Raw genomic sequence first — 16,975 nt, 5'->3', positions numbered from 1 at the left:
AAGGTGGTTCAGAAGGTAGGCTGGGGTCAAATCACGGAAAGCCTAAAAGAGACTGGGAAAGTGCCCTCCCTAGGGATGCACAGTAGATAGTAAGAACAAGGACAGAGCAGCTGATGCTGTGTGTTGGGTGCCTTACGTTTTACAAAGCAATTCCCAGCCATTCCTCTGCTCTGTCCTCACAGCTGGAACATGCGAGCAAACGCTGCAAGTTTAGGATCAGGAGCCCAGGGTCCGCTCCACTGAGGCAAAAGTTGTGCAGTCTTGAACAAGTCGTCTTACATCTCCACTGTCTCCCCTTGCTCCTCTGACAACAGGACCCAATTCTCAGAAGTTTAGGAAGGATTACACAAGAGCACACACGTGAAAAAATGCTGCACTTAACTTCTGGTCCTCAGTCCTTTCTTTGTAAAACAGGGACAATTCCTGTCCTGCCTCATTTAGGGGGCTGTGGCGCAACTTTGTAATCAAGGCCAAAAGGGAAGAATCTTATTAACAAGGCCGGAGAAATCAGTGTTTCTTGGTTAGCAGGCTGAGAGCCTCAGGGAAGAGGCTTTGGGCTACTTTAACAGCTTCTCCTAACTTATTTGGGACGGGGAGGGACAGGCACAGAAAACGCCTGAGCTCACACAAAAGGGAAAAGGGATGCGGCGCAGGAACACTGACGTCACTCAAGCCGCTCACTTAAAGGGCCAGAACGTTTCTTGCCTCGTCCCCGCCGCCCCCAAATCACCAATCAGAGAGCGAGCCGCCCCATGACGCTATCTCCCCGCGACTAGGCCGGCTGGCGGCGGCGGCGTTTCCTGGTGACCGAGGCGGGGCGCAGAGGAGATGGGCAGCCGAGAGGTGCTGGGCCAGGCGGCCCGGCTGGCCTCCTCCGGTCTGCTCCTGCAGGTATTCTGCCCCGCCGGCAGCAGACCAACCCGCAGTCCGGAGGCGCGGGGAGGCGGTCCTGGGGCCCTTGAGAGCGCGCTTCGGGGCACACCCAGTCCCGGCGTGGACCCCCACTACTGAGGGTTCAACAGGAGACGGTGGCGGCGGAGAACCGGCACCTGGGCAGGAGTTCAGAGGCCTGGCTGGGAGACTACAAACAAGTCGTTTTCCTTCTGAGCGTTATATTTCCCATATGGTAGTAGGACAGGGTTAGGTCAGGTGGCAGGGGCGCCTTTGGTGCTCTAGAATTGGATATTTTTAAGGCAAGGAGTTCACTCTCTCCTTCCCCCACCGCTGACCCTCAAACATCTTCAAGCTCTCTGACTCTGACTGAGTTCATAGAGACAGTATGGCATAGCTAAGAAAGAGATACCTGGGCTTAGACAGCCCTAGATTGGAAACCTGGTTCTACTACGTGCTTTCTGCATGAACCAAGACAAAGGATTTCTTTTGCTAAGCCTCAGCTCCTCATCGGGAAAATTGGGGTAATAATAGTACCTAGCTCATAAAGTTTCTATGAGGCTTGACTGAAGTCATTCAGATGATTGTATTTAATGCTGTACCTGGCTCTTGGTGGGCACTTAGTAAATGCATTTTCCTTCTGGCTATGTGACCTTAGATAAGTCACTTCCCCTTCCTGGCCCTAATTTTCATCATCTGTCATTTAAGGTACATACCAGTTGGTCCAAATGGTGTCTAAAGATTCTTTTAACACTAGGAGTTAGTCATTCTAAGTGGCTCAGTTCAGCCCTTATTCAGAAGAGTCCTGAATCCACCCTTCCCCTGTATTTTAGAGGCAGCATTTCACTTGGATATTAAGAGAGAGAACCAGGCACATGTGAGCTCAGGTTTGGTCCTTGTCACTTGGTAGTTCCCTGCCCTTTTGAAAATCGCTTTACTTTGAATATCAGTTTCCTCATCTTAAATGAGAACATTAGTGCAACCTCATGGGGTCATTAGCAAGATTAGATGACATGCCTGTTAAGTGCCTGGCGCATTATAAGTACTTAGTGAATGTTAGGTATTTTTATTATAGTAATAAGGATTTTCTTAAATGGTCATTATAGGAATGGAATGAAACAATTTACATAAAGCATGTAGAAGAGTTCCTTGCACAAGTCATGTGCTTAATAAACATTCACCTAACCCTAAATTAACTAAACCTTGAATGTACCAAGTTTTTTCTTCTATCCACAACATAAAAAACTGAGTTCATTGCTTTATCTGCAGTGCTGATTGTTCAGGCTTTGATGATACCTTATGGCCCAGATTGGCTTCATAAAAAGAAAACAAGTCTTGGGGCGCCTTGGTTGCTCAGTCAGTTAAGTGTCCAACTCTTGATAGTGACTCAGGTCGTGACCTCGAGGTTGTGAGGTCGAGCCCCGTGTCGGGCTTTATGCTGACAGCATGAAGCCTGCTTGGGATTCTCGCTCTCTGCCCCTTCCCTGCTCGTGCGCATACACACTTTCTCTCAAAATCAATAAACATTAAAAAAGAAAGAAGGAAGGAAGGAAAACCAGTCTTAGCAGAAAACACAATGGACTGGGAGTCAGGTGGCCTACCATAAAGTCAAGCTGGGTCATATGATTATTATGTGACATTGGGCAAATCACTTTGCTCTGAGTCTTAACTTGCTTCCTGTGCATTTATCCAATTGCTTTTAAGGGTCAAATAATTAACAGATGTGAAAGAGCTTTTTTAAAACTGTAAAGTCCGTTACAAAGTTAAATGAAGACTGTGTTGCTACTAAGGGCCACTTACATGGAGCAAATACTGGGTCGCATGAACAACATTAGAGCTTCATTAACTCGGCCCTTTCTTCAAACCAGTTAGGTTTAGACCATGGTAACTTTGACATTAAATTTGACACTAACTGTATGTACGTCATTTTTTTAAAAACAGCCATAATCTAGGCTTCCTGAGTGTTTTAATCTGGTCTTGGATGTATTCTCAAATTACAATGCAGACACTTGAGGTAGCTTTGCAATTACATTGTATCCTGAAAGAATTTGAGCTGGCCATAGTGAAAGTGTTAATTCCTTTCATTTTTTTAAAAAATGTATTTATTTTGTAAGGGAGAGAGCTCATGAGTGGGCAAGGGGTGAGGAGAGAAGGACAGAGAGAATCCTAAGCAGGCTCCATACTGTCAGCAGGGAGCCCCAGGCAGTGCTCAACCCCGTGAACTGTGAGATCATGACCTGAGCCAAAATCAAGAGAGGCTTAACTGACTGAGCCACCCAGTGGCCCCCATGCCTTTCACTTTCATTGTCAAAAATGCTTTCACCTCTAAGGTCTTATTTGATGGTTGTTATCAACCCTGTAAGATAGGTAACCTCATTTGACAGGAGGAAATTAAAGCTTATAAGAGTTAGGAGACGAAGGGCTTAACAGCTAAATGGTGATTTGAGACTCTCAGCTGAGTGGTTTTTCCATTCAGGGCTCCATGAATTGGCTTCAAATGTCTAAATTTGAGTAAAAAATTTGGTAAGTAGGTATGTATCTGCATGTTTCCAAGAACTACAGAGGTTTCATCAGACTCTCAAAAGGCCGCCTTTGACTCCATATTGTGATATCTTGGCTTTGGATACCTTGCTGCTCTGTGACACTTCAGGGACAGTGTTAAACTGTACTCTCCCTTTTTGGTCATACCTTTCCCTGGAGATTTTTAGACTGTTGTGGTCCACTGGCATATTTTGATTGAGTCTTTCAAATTGCACCTGTTCACAGATAACTATGAGAGTGATTTGTCATTTGCTCTGGAGCACACTGTGGAGTACACCTGTCATGCTTCCTGGATGCAGACGGGGGCTGAGGTTTGCACCCCACTCAACATCCCCCTTTAGCATCCCCACTTAGCACCCTGTTGTTCTCTGTCTCATGGAAGAATTCTTTGCTCAGGTTTGAATTGACAGGTTTGAAGTCTTGGGATATATCCCTTTCAAATGGTAATAGCTGGAAAGAGATTGAATGTCATTATCAGAATCCCCAGATATTGCTAGGCAGAGAAGAGAGATTAGACCCTGTGATTCCTAGAGATTCTGCCATTCCCTGCAGGCTCCCACTTGCTAAGTGTGTGCTATTTCTCAACAAGCTGGAGGGAGGGCCAACGTGAAGCACTGACTAGAATTCTCTGTCTCCTGAAGTGCCTGACTTTGAGCCCAAAGGAATTCACTGACTTGTCAGGCCCTCCCTCTTATCAGTAAATTAGAGAGATTTCCAAGTGCCTTTGTGCACTGTTCTACCATTGCACAGGAGTGCCAGGGGACCCCTCCAGGAATGAAATTTCAGCAGAAACAGACAGGTGGTAGGTCTTCAGGAGGGTCTCTATGGCAGAGCTGCCGTACATCAGTGTGTTATTAGAAAGAGCAGCCACATTGTTTTCATTTCAACAAAATAAATGTTCCCAACATAATTTATTCTCATGTATTTTTCTTCTTTCTCTGTAGGTGTTGTTTCGATTGATCACCTTTGTCTTGAATGCATTTATTCTTCGCTTCCTGTCAAAGGAAATTGTTGGCATAGTGAACGTGAGGTAAGAAGGGAGTACCCTGGCCTTGCCCACAGCTCACGTCCCCAGTCAGGGCACCTGTGTGTCACCCTCAGATTTTGGAAACAGGGGCCTTTACTGGAAGTGGAGTGTTCTAGCAGTGGGCTGAGGAAGAGCACGCTGGGATGGGGGAATGAGCAGGCAATGCTACTTTTAATGGACCCATGGAGTGTTTTCCATTAGCAGCCTCCAAATGCACATTTCTCTGCCAGCTGTTCCGGTTTGTCTGCTCTTAGAACCCAGGAAAGGAGTGGGAGTAATTCACTGCAAACCCTGTCTCAGGTATAATCCGGTGTTCTTGTCCTGCTGACAGCACAGGAAGCAGGAATCCCGCGGCTGGTGAGGATGTGCTTCGTAATTGCAAGGCTGGAGCAGCCTGCCTTCCCTCCTCAGTGACTTTTATAATTGGAAAATGGTGGTTAGGGTGACAGTGTGCATCCTTGTCATGAGTCCCTTGGCAGCTCTTAGAAAGCTGCTTGCTTTGTCTTTTAGACTCCATTTGTTCCTTCTACTCTCTTTTCTGTTCAAGGGCACCCACGCATATTCTGTATTCACAAATGACATAAAAGTCTATGAAGTGATGTGAATGCTCAGGTTAGCTCAGCTTCTCAGGTGTATCTTCATGTCCTCATAAACAAGACCATATGTTCCAGACAGCATTTTACATCGAATACCCACCAAACGTATGCTCTGGGCTCTGTTTTCAGAGCTTAGAGAAGGTTCTCAAACTTTGAAGGGCAAAGGAATCATCTGGGGGAGTTTTGCACTAGGTGGGGCTGAGAAGAGGTCCAGAAATCAGGATTTTGACAAGTTCCTTAGGTGATTTTGAAGCAGGGATCGTATTTTGAGAAATACTGTTTTAAAAGTGGGAAGGGGGGCACCTGACTGGCTCAGTGGGTCAAGTGTGTGACTCTGTGATCTCAGGGTTGTAAATTTAAGTCCCATATTGGGTGTAGAGATTACTTAAAAATAAAATCCTAGGGGCACCTGGGTGGCTTAGTTGGTTGAGCATCTGACTTCAGCTTGGGTCATGACCTCATGGTTCTTGGGTTCGAGCCCCACATCAGGCTCACTCACTGCTGTCAGCACGGAGCCTGCTTTCTCTGTCCCCCCCACCCTTTCTCGGCCCCTCACCCACTGGTTCTGTCTCTCTCTCTTTCAAAATAAGTAAACTTAAAAAAAATCTTAAAAAAATAAATAAATAAAGCAAGCAAGCAGGAAGGAAGAGGACCAAATCTCTTAGGTGTTCAGATTTGAAAGCAGTTTGGGCCTCTTGCCATCTGGTCTTCCCCAGATTCTCAGGTCTCTGCTTTGACAACCTTTATCTGGCCGGCCCTCTGCTTAACATACAGTTCAGTCTCCTCCTTCCCAATGTTGGACAGAAGCACTGGATAGCAGCATGATCCTTGGACATCCTCAGAGAGACCTTAGCCCAGCTAAGGTCTGTCTCCACGGCTGTTGCCACTCTGACTTCATCACACATGGCCTGTTGATGAGGGAAAATCTCAGCTCTTACTCATGCAGGTGCAAGAGGGTCCACCTAAATATTGCCCACCCGGGAAAGATGGCAGACAAGCCTTGCTGACCTGGGCTGCAGCGGCCTCTGTAACGGCCACCAGCCTATTGCCTATTGCCTATTGCCTGTCCTGAGATGCTTTTGGCCAGAGCTGCCACTCAGAGCCTCAGCTTCTCTCATAAGAGCTCTCATTGGTCACCAGTCTCAGGGTGACCAAGAGGTCCCCTTGCTCTGTGTGGTCATATCTTGTCCTTTTCTCCTATTGTCAGAGCCATACCTCTGCCTATAGCCATGAGGCCTTAGGCTTTGGGGGCCACTGTGGCACTTTCTATCCCGGATATAATGCTCTATAGGCACACACTCAGGTGTCCTTTGTTTGGTTCCTAACTCTGTTGTTCAAATGGATCAGACTAGTACGGGGACCCTGTAAAAACTCACTGCCCTTCACATCACCACCAGTGATTTATGACCAAGACTTTCTTTCTGTCGCTGGCAAAATCTCAGAAATTCTCTCTATGAAAAAAGATTAGAGTCACTATTGATTATTTTTTGTTAATGTTTGTTTATTTTTGAGAGAGAGAGTGCACAAGAGCGAGCGGGGGAGGGGCAGAGTGAGTGGGGGGCGGGGGGACTGAGAAACCTAAGCAGGCTCCAGGCTCTGAGCTGTCAGCACAGAGCCCGATTCAGGGCTCAAACACACAACCCACGAAATCATAACCCAAGCTGAAGTCGGAAGGTTAACCTACTGAGCCACCCAGGCACCCCCATTATTGATTTCTGCTTTTCCTTTAAAGGCTAACACTGCTTTACTCGACCACCGTCTTCCTGGCCAGAGAGGCCTTCCGTAGAGCATGTCTGAGTGGGGGTGCCCAGCGAGACTGGAACCAGACCTTCAACCTCTTGTGGCTAACGTGAGTTGTGCTTTGGCAGGAGACCGTGCAAAAGCAAGCGTCGTAAGTGTTGTAAGTTAAACAGCAGCACTTGCCCAAAGCTGAATTGTCTCCAGCCTGGGTTTCTGGGGCCTGGCTGGGCATGGGACAGGAGGGAGAAGGCATCCAACATCTTGACTGTTTCCTCTCTGGATGGCCAGGAGCCAGGAGGAGGATGTGGGTGGGGGCTTCAGGGCCAGGTTTCTACCCTCTTGGGAGGTTGTTTCTGCCATTCCTGATGCCCACTCTGGGCCCCAGTGGGCCTGTGCCGTCTTCTTTAGTCCTAATCTTTCCCCCTCCCTGTGGTCTTTTCTGAGCTTTTAACAACCACTTAGCATTCTTTGAAAGCCTTTTAGGGCTTTCATTATATCTTTCTTCAATTTTGTAATGTTGATTTCAATTCTCAGCCCTTGAGAATATTCTTGAAGATCAAGTACATCAGCTAAAACTTGTAATGGCCTTTCTGCAGTTAGATTCCTGCAGGGAGGGCTGGTACTTGAAGTTTTTTCTCAGTGCTGCCTTCCGTAACTCCTTCTTGCCTCATGGAAATGACTGTCACGAGGCTGGCAGGTGTTCATTTTATTAGAGGATGACTGTTGGCTACCCAGTCATATTTAAGTGCTCTGTGGTGCACATGCTAGGGGACACCGTGCACTGGACTGTTGCTTATTTGGGTGCAAGAACTGACTGTATACTATATTTTAGTCATTTGTGTGCAAACAACAGGCACATACTTGCCAGTTTTGTTTATCTCGTCAGTGTCACACTGTGGATAGGAGCATAGACTTACGAGTTAGATGGGGATTGGGTCCTGCTTCTGCCCTTGGCTAATTGTCCATGACCTTGGCCAAATTCCCCAGTGCTTATCAGCCTTAGTTTCCCCATCATTTCAATGGGGTAATAGCAGGATCATTGTGAGGGGTCTGTGTAAAAGGGGTAGATCTGAGTGCCTGGCATGTAGTAAGTGCCTTAATAAGTGGTAGCTATTTTTAAAATTCTATTTCTTTTCTGTTTAATGTTACTATTTTAATATATATATTTTTTATTTTTAGCATATTAAAAAAACATTTTTTTTTCTTTTTCTAGGGTCCCCCTGGGTATGTTTTGGTCCTTGCTCCTGGGCTGGGTGTGGTTACAGTTGCTGGAAGTGCCTGATCCTAATGCCGTCCCCCACTATGGAAGTGGAGTGGTGTTGTTCGGTCTTTCGGCTGTGGTGGAGCTTCTGGGAGAGCCCTTCTGGGTCTTGGCACAAGCACAGATGTTTGTCAAGCTCAAGGTCAGCATGCCTTCTGCTCTGATGGGAAATTCGAAGAAGGGAAAGAGTGGTTTCTTAAAAAGATTTTCTAGGGTGGCTCAGTCGGTTAAGCGTCCGACTTCAGCTCAGGTCACGATCTCGCGGTCTGTGAGTTCGAGCCCCGTGTCGGGCTCTGGGCTGATGGCTCAGAGCCTGGAGCCTGCTTCCAGTTCTGTGTCTCCCTCTCTCTCTGCCCCTCCCCCGTTCATGCTTTGTCTCTCTCTGTCTCAAAAATAAATAAACGTTAAAAAAAAATTAAAAAAAAAAAAGATTTTCTAGGAGTGATGATTTGTTTTCAGATTTGCATTTAAAAAGAAATTTGGAAAAAGGTAACATGATCAGTTTAATTCATTCCCTTGAAATTTGGCAGATGGGCTGGGCTTAAGTTTACATATGCTATACTATTAATGCAAAAACAGGTTTGCTAATAGGGAAGTTATTAGCTTAGATAAGAATTTAAGAGGACTGTGAAGGTTTTTCAGATTTTCCTAGTGATTCTATATTTAATTGTGTGCTAATATTAATTTTTCGTGTTTTAAAATCTGTTGTTTAATACGTACAAAAGAATATATGCTGTATGTGTAAATCTTTTTTTTTTAAGGTTATTTATTTATTTTTGAGAGAATAGGGACAGTGTGAGTTGGGGAGGGACAGAGAGAGGCAGAGAGAGAGAATCCCAAGCAAAGAGCCCTGTGCGGGGCTTGAACTCACAAACCGTGAGATCATGACCTAAGCTGAAATCAAGAGTCAGACACTTAACCAACTGAGCCACCCAGGCACCCTGCTGTATGTGTAAATCTTAAATCATGATAATACTGAAAATCTATGAACTTACCACCCAGCCCAACTAGAACATTGTCATGCTATGTCTAACCACATGCCCCACCCCCATTGCTGGGGTAACCACTATCCCAGGTTTCTATTTGTCATTCCTGTGCATCTTTAGTTTTTAATAACGTAAAGTGCACCCTTTACTACATATTTGCAGGTGATTGCTGAGAGCCTGTCGGTCATCCTCAAGAGTGTCCTGACAGCTTTTCTTGTGCTATGGTCGCCTCACTGGGGGCTATACATTTTCTCTTTGGCCCAGGTAAGGGTTATGGCTTTTCACTTTTGTATAATCTATGTTTCTCCATTTGATTTTCTTCTTCTTTTTTTTTTAAGTTTATTCATTTATTATTTCTGAGAGAGAGAGAAAGAAAGAAAGAAAGAGAGAGAGGGAGGGAGGAAGGGTGAGTGAGCACAAGTGGGAGGTGGGCAGAGAGAGAGAGGGAGAGACAGAATTCAAAGCAGGCTCCAGGCTCTGAGCTGTCAGCACAGAGCCTGAGGCGGGGCTCGAACGCTGACCGCGAGATCATGACCTGAGCCAAAGTTGAAAGTTTAACTGATTGAGCTACCCAGGTGCTCCTGATTTTTTTCTTCTTGTTCCCGTTACTGTGTGGTTTACATTTGCAGTATTCGTGCATGTGAGGCAGGCTGGAAGCTCTAGTAAGATGGTCGTGCCAGTTCTTTTCCTTTGGCTGTCCACTCTACACCACGTGCTGATGCTACTGATATCCCCAGGGGCCCGGTGAAGGCCCAGCACTCGGCCTCATTGTCCAACATAACAACTCCTTTAGATGTTCTGTGGGCGAGCCCATACCAAACTCACCTTTGATTGTCTTACTGTCTCATGGAGGAGGGAGAAAAGCAGTGAGGGAGTGGGGTGAGAACCAAATTGCATGTGTGTTTTTTTTCCCTGGATTTTAATCAGTTGTTCTCAGGATAGGAAGAAACTCTGCCAAGCCTGTTTGAAACTTGCATTGAAATCTCACACAATGCAGAGCACATGAATTGAGTCTTAGCAGGCGCGCTCTCACTTTCAGCAGCTCCGGCCTCGTTGCCATCCCAGTTTCTAGTTCTAGTTCATATCTGTAGCTTGAATAAAAGTACGACTAGGGTATAGTGCCCATTTTAAAAACGAAACCTAAGATCAGATAGATATCAGAACATCTTATAGGGCAAAGCAGTTTGTAATATTTCTTAATGTATAGGAAGGTAAATTAAAATTCTTAGTCACAGTTTTAGTGAAAGTCTTTCCTGTGTCCTAAGCAAAAACCGCAAATGTATTTGTGAACACAGTAAAAGTAGATTTAAAAATAATATTATAAGAATGACAATTACCTCCCAAAAGTAGTTTGCAAACAGTTGCATATTTTAGAGAAGTTATTTGTGATTATTTTTGCCATGTTTTATTAGATCTGGGATTACAGTACTCTGCATTCATCATGTTTTTGATATATTCTTCCTAATAGAACAGGAGGCCATGGAGATGCCCAGTTATTGGTTGGCCCTTCTTGGGAAAGGCGCTTGCATTATGACTTTCTGATGGTCCTAGCTCCCACTCAGGATACATCATAGGTCAGCAAGGCCCATTCTAAGTTTATTTGCTTACTTATTATAAGACTTCAGAGAGCTCTTCTCTGGTACATTCTCTGTCAGTGTCTGTGTGAGAGGCCTGAGGGCCATCAGCACCTCATATCAGCAGGCGATCCCTGCCCAGGGCTCTGGGATTCTCCTTTGTCCAACGCACTTCCAGGTTCCTCCTTAAACAGCTCCTTACCCCATCATATATCAAATACCTCATCTTTAGAATATATAAAGAATTCTTACAACTCAACAACAAAAAGACAGACTACCCTAAAAGTGGGTAAAGGAATGGAATACTACTTGTCAATGAGAAAGAATGAAACATGGCCTTTTGTAGCAACGTGGAGGGAACTGGAGAGTGTTATGCTAAGTGACATAAGTCATACAGAGAAAGACAGAGACCATATGTTTTCACTCTTATGTGGATCCTGAGAAACTTAACAGAAGACCATGGGGGAGGGGAAGGGGAAAAAAAAGTTACAGAGAGGGAAGGAGGCAAACCATAAGAGACTCTTAAAAACTGAGAATAAACTGAGGGTTGATGGGAGGTGGGAGGGAGGGGGATGTGGGTGATGGGCATTGAGGAGGGCACCTGTTGGGATCAGCACTGGGTGTTGTATGGGAACCAATTTGACAATAAATTCCATATGAAAAAAATAATAAAATAAATAAATAATAAAAGGGGGTAAAGGACCTGAATAAACATTTTTCCAAAGAAGATATGCAAATAAATAGCCAATAAGCACATGAAAAGATGCTTAATATCATCAGTCATTAGGCAAATGTGAATTAAAAACAATGAGATAACTTTATACCAATTAGGATGGCTGTTATCAAAAAATAAAAGTAAAACCCAGAAAATAGCAAGTGTTGCTGAGGATATGGAGAAATTGGAACCCTCATACATTGCTGGTGGGACTATAAAATGGTGCAGCCACTGTGGAAAACAGTTTGGCAGTTCCTCAGAAGGTTCAAACGTAGGGGTGCCTGGGTGGTTCAGTTGGTTAAGTGTTGGACTTTGGCTCAGGTCATGATCTCCCGCATCGAGCCCTCTGCTGTCAGCACAGAGCCCACTTCAGATCCTCTGTCCCCCTGTCTCTCTGCCCCTCCCCTGCTTGTGCGCTCGCTCTCTCTCTCTCTCTCTCTCTCTGTCAAAAATAAACATTAAAAAAAAAAAAGTTAAATGTAGAACTGATGTATGCCCAGCAATTGCACTCCTAGGTATATACCCAAAAGAATGAAAGCATGAGTTCAAACAACTTGTACACAGCAACACTATTCGCCATAGCCAAAAGGAGGAAAGAACCAGATGTCCATCAACTGATGAAAGGATAAACAAAATGTGGCATATCTATGCCATGGAATATTACTCAGCCATAAAAATGATGATGTGCCACGACACCATGAACTTTGAAAACATGATACCAAGTGAACAAAGCCAGACACAAAAGGCCACCTATTGTGTGATTCCATTAATATAAAATGTCCAGAATAGGCAAGTCCATAGAGACAAAGCAGAATTTGATTGCCAGGGACAGAGGAGTAGAAAGTGACTGTTTAATGGGCACAGAATTGCCTTTTGGAGTGATGGAAATGTTCTGGAATGAAATAGTGGTGATGGTTGTACAGCACTGTGAATGTACGAAAAGCCACTGAATTGTATGTTTTAAAATAGTTAAAATAGTCAACATCATGTTATGTGAATTTTTCCCAATAAAAAGAGGGAAGGATCATGTAGTTGGGATTCAGTGCATGAAGACTACTCACAGGTTGTTACTGCCCCCAGGCGCTGCTCTGTGGGAAGATGAAGGGAGGTAGGGAACCGGTCCTCTTGTCACAGAAGATGTTGCATCTGGTGCTATGGCTCACAGCAGAGCTGCTGTGTCTCAGAGGGCTTGAGGCATGAAAGAAGGATGGTGGATGGCGGGCTCTGTCCTCAGGCATGGATAACGGTGGAGAGCTGAGGAGCCTGAACCCACTAGACAAGACTCCCCTTTCTCCTTGCTCTGTGCCTTTGCCACAGGAGCAGGCCTGACGTTACCAGATTGAAAGTGGGGCCTGGAGGTCCTGTTCCTTCCTGAGCTAGTGCACATTGCTGTTCCCAGGGGGGAGAGAAGGAAGAAGAGAGCTTGTGAAAGGGGCTGTTTGGATACTCCTCCCAACCTGCAAACAAAACCCCAGGCTGCCGCTCCTGGCCAAAAGCCACCCTTTTGTCCTGGGTGAGTGGAGGGAAGGGTGGGCCCTCCTGACTCCCTCCCCTGTCCTGTAGTAGCTCTTGCCTTGCCCACACAGTGGGCTGAGAGGAGGGAGCCAACAGCTTATTTCTGCTTTGTAATCACAGTGTGACAGGCTTCCTGGGTTTATGGAAAAGCCCCCATCCTAGATGATGGCAAGTCCCCAGATATTAGCACAGTACATATGGGTCCTCACGGTGTGCTGTCTAGGCGGGAGACTCGTTCCTTTGGCCAACTACAAACATTTTGAGAACATATGTGACATTACTGTGGTGGTGACACTATGGGCTGTCTGTCATGGAAATTATGTTCTGCCTGCCTGGAAGCACTGTTCTCCTAGTCAGGTCAAGGGTTTGGAGCACTTTTCCCAGAGATGCCCCAGCAGAGCTGGCTTTTAGTGAGTAGTGCTCTTTTCCAGAGGGTGGGGCATTGCTCGCTAGAAGGTACAGTTAATAAAGACGGTTCTATTTCTCTTTTTTTTTAAGATTGACTGATTGATTGATTGATTGATGAGAGAGAGAGAGAGAGAGAGAGAGAGAGAGAGAGAGCAGGAAGGGCAGAGAGAGGGAGAGAGAGAGAATCCCAACCGGCTCTGCACCATCAGCACAGAGCCTGACTCAGGGCTCAAATTCACGAACTGTGAGATCATGACCTGAGCCAAAATCAAGAGTCGGATGCTTAACCAACTGAGCCACCCAGGCACCACAAGCCATTTCTTGATTGGCCTTTGAGGTCAAATTCATAGTTATATCTTAATTCTGCCTATATTAAAACTGTGCAATTTAAATCCATTATTTTCTTTTTTCAGCTTTTCTATACTGCAGTTCTGGTGCTCTGCTATGTTATTTATTTCACAAAGTTATTGGGCTCCTCAGAATCAACCAAGCAACAGACTCTTCCTGTCTCCAGAATGACAGATATGTTACCCAGTATTACAAGAAGTAGAGTAAGTAATACATTCTATCTCTTGTCATTTTAATCACAGATCCTGATTATCCTTGAAAGGAAGAAACTATTACTTTCTTGTTTATTGCTATAATAGCAAGGATAGTTCCATAGCTTATATTTATTGAGTGCTCGCTAAGTGCTAGGCCAAGGTTTCTCAGCCTTGACATTGTTGACATTTTGGGCTAGATAATTCTTTGTTGTAGGGGGCTGTCTTGTAGATTGTAGGATGTTTAGCATCATTCTTGATCTTAACCCAGTAGTTGCCAGTAGCTACCACCTCTCAGCTGTAGTAACCAAAAATGTCTCCAGACACAAATGTCCCCTGGGGGATAAAACTGCCCCCCTCGAGGACCGCTTTGCTAGCTCCTATGCTGGGTGCTTTCGTGCCTTATTTAATGCTTATACCAACTCTGTGAGCCTCACATTATTATTGCAATTTTAGGGTTAAGGAACTGAGGCTTAGAGACTAAATATCTGCCCGAGGTGAGGGTCAGAGTGAGGGCAGGGGCCTGGAGTGGCTTGAATCGCCACAGAGCACAGGCTGTAACCACCGCGGGCCACTCTCTGTTTTGCTGTGTCTTGGTTTTTCTCAGGACTGCCTTTCAGCGCAGATGGTCCAGCTTGCTGACAAAGCAGGGTGACCCCTCCAGAGCTCCATTACCTAGTGTCAGGCCAGTCTCTCCAGTGACCCACTTTCCCACGTAGACCACTAAGGATTCTAGCTGCTGATGTGTGGGAGCGAGGAATAACCTTTTTCTTCTGAACTCTCCAGCTCTCGGTCCATTTGACTTTTATTTCCTGACTCTGGTGGGGTCACTGCTGCCTGTGGCCCCGGCGTGGTACACGTGATGTTATGCCACGTTGCCTCTGCTCAGATGCTTTGTGAACTGGGCCGACTCACTTTCCCTTTTCCCATACTTGTTTGCCGTCCACATGTGGTGCACATAGTGGAGGTGAGGCTTCAGCTGGACTTCTCCTTATTCCTTTTTTGTGATTACTTGAGAAAGTAGGAAAGTATTTGAGATATAAGTCTCAGAACTTATGGAATCCTGTTAGACAGCTTTTCAAGAAAGACCAGATGTTATGTAACGAAGCCAGATATGTTCTCATTTGTTAGATAAGCGTTCTCCATTCCGATCACACAGATCTCACCTTTAGCCTAAATCAGCATGGCAGTTTTGAGATACCATGCTGCCTCATCTGCAGACTTGGAGGATAAGGACTTGGGATCGCTTCTCCTGCGTAGAGCTTCTGCCATCTACCCACAGAGCAACTTTTCATACCGGGCCAGCCCCTGGGCCTGGCAGTATTTTGGAAAAGAGCATTTGGACTATTAACACAGGCAAGGAGAGGGTAATGAAAAGAGCCTCAGTGTGTATTTAATTCTGTGGTGGGCATACAACTCTGAGCTGCAGTTTACTTGTCTGTCAAATGGGGATACTAAAAGTACCTTTCTCCTAAGGTGCTTGTAGGAACGGGATGAGATGGGGCATCTGAATACTTAACACCATGGCTGGCACAGGTGGGTGTCCATAAGTGACAGCTGATACCATGCCCCCGCCCCCCATGCCGCTGCTGCTCTCAGTAGGGATAGCTCCACCGGCACATCCTAGCAAAGCAGCCACTGGTGGCATCGGGGCAGGAACCCAGTGGTTTGATCTGGCACTCCGTCCTGAAGGCACCCAGGCTCATATTTCTGGGACAGAAGTCTTGACCATGAGAAGGTATGTGTACCTGTTACACACAGTGGGCCATTCCTGCTGACAGTCAGAGCACAGCCCTTTGCCAGGTGCTGTCTGGGATACAGATACGTAAGGTGATTGCTGGGCCTCAGGGAGCTTCCTGTGCTTTTGGGAGGCAGTAAGTGCTGATATGAAGCCTGCATCACTCTCTCCAGACCTCAGGGTCCTTATTTTCTTTTTTTAATGATTTATTTATTTTTGAGAGAGAGAGAGGGAGAGAGAGCGCATGAGTGAGCATGAGTGGGGGAGGGGCAGAGAGAGAGAGGGAGACACAGAATCCTAAGCAGGCTCCAGGCTCTGAGCTGTCAGCACAGAGCCCGATGTAGGGCTTGAACCCACTAATCATGAGATCATGACCTGAGCCGAAGTCTGACACTCAGCTGACTGAGCCACCCAGGCTCCCCAAAGGGGCCTTATTTTTAAGGTGAGATAATTAGTCTGCACCACCTGTGAGGCCCCTTTGAAGACTTAAGGAATTGTGAAAGTATTTGAACTTCAACAAAGAACCATTTATAATAACTGCCACTGACTGCATGCTTACTCTGTGAGTGGCACTCTGCTAAGCACTTTACATGGACTCATGTGCTTAAACCTCATAGTAATAACCTTATGAGATATTGTCTCCATTTCACAGATGAGAAAACTGAGGTTCAGAGTAGTTAACTGACCAAACCAAAATGCCACATCTGAATTTGGACCCACTTCTCTCTAACTTGTATCTGTGAACTAATCTTAGTCTGTGTTTTTAATCTCCCTGCTGTGTAGTCTTCCAGAAGAAATTGGCTTATTGCCCAAAGTAGTTATTTGTTGACTTAACAATTGGGAAGTTCTAGGTAGAACAATTCATTATTCAAGTTGTGGTTTTTTTTTTGTTTTGTTTTAAGAGAAAAGAAATGAGCTGCATCTGAATGCAGTGGATGGCTTTACCACCAGCAGCATGTACCTACCTTGACCCTTGGGAGCAGTTTTCTGCACTGGGGGTTCCCACATAGAGAGCTGGTCAGTTCTATTCAAAATCAATTTGGCCAAAATGGGAGATTTATTTCCTGTACTTGTAGAATTCCATCTTCTGAAAAAGAGACTTACTTAGCCTTAAAATAAATAAGTGATACTTCAAATAATGGCTGCTTTTAGATCTTTTCTATTTTTTGACACTTCTGAGTGATTTCATATGAGAGATCTGCTAATATTTAAGTAAAGCTGAGGCATTTAACACAGCAAGCATGTCATAAGCAGTATTCTGTGTTAAGCACTGTACCAGGTGCCCTGAGTGGGGTCCCTGCCCTCAGAACTTGCATTGTGATGGGGAGGTAAGATGTGTATTGAACTAACCATTGCAAGACAGTGTGTGTGTGTAGTGTTGACAAAATAGAAGCACAAGGAAGGGACTGATGAATTCATGCAGCAGCATTGAGGAAGGCTTCTT

The 16,975-nt window shown here is 45.3% G+C and overlaps 1 protein-coding gene across 1 annotated transcript in view; it reads left to right on the top strand.

The window, feature by feature from the left end:
• Positions 1 to 757: 757 nt before the first annotated feature.
• The window catches only part of RFT1 (RFT1 homolog), a 38,652-nt gene continuing 22,434 nt past the window's right edge, over positions 758 to 16,975 (top strand). The window contains exons 1-6 of the mRNA XM_011279564.4: positions 758 to 891; positions 4,377 to 4,462; positions 6,788 to 6,904; positions 8,009 to 8,198; positions 9,205 to 9,306; positions 13,668 to 13,805. Of these exons, the coding sequence (XP_011277866.1) occupies positions 829 to 891; positions 4,377 to 4,462; positions 6,788 to 6,904; positions 8,009 to 8,198; positions 9,205 to 9,306; positions 13,668 to 13,805 (696 nt within the window). The 5' untranslated portion in view covers positions 758 to 828. The remainder of the gene's footprint in view (positions 892 to 4,376; positions 4,463 to 6,787; positions 6,905 to 8,008; positions 8,199 to 9,204; positions 9,307 to 13,667; positions 13,806 to 16,975) is intronic.

Source organism: Felis catus, chromosome A2 (assembly GCF_018350175.1).
Source record: "Felis catus isolate Fca126 chromosome A2, F.catus_Fca126_mat1.0, whole genome shotgun sequence".
Classification (NCBI taxonomy): Eukaryota; Metazoa; Chordata; class Mammalia; order Carnivora; family Felidae; genus Felis; species Felis catus.
Note: the sequence above shows the minus strand (reverse complement) of the source record. Positions and strands in the feature narration are given on the sequence as shown.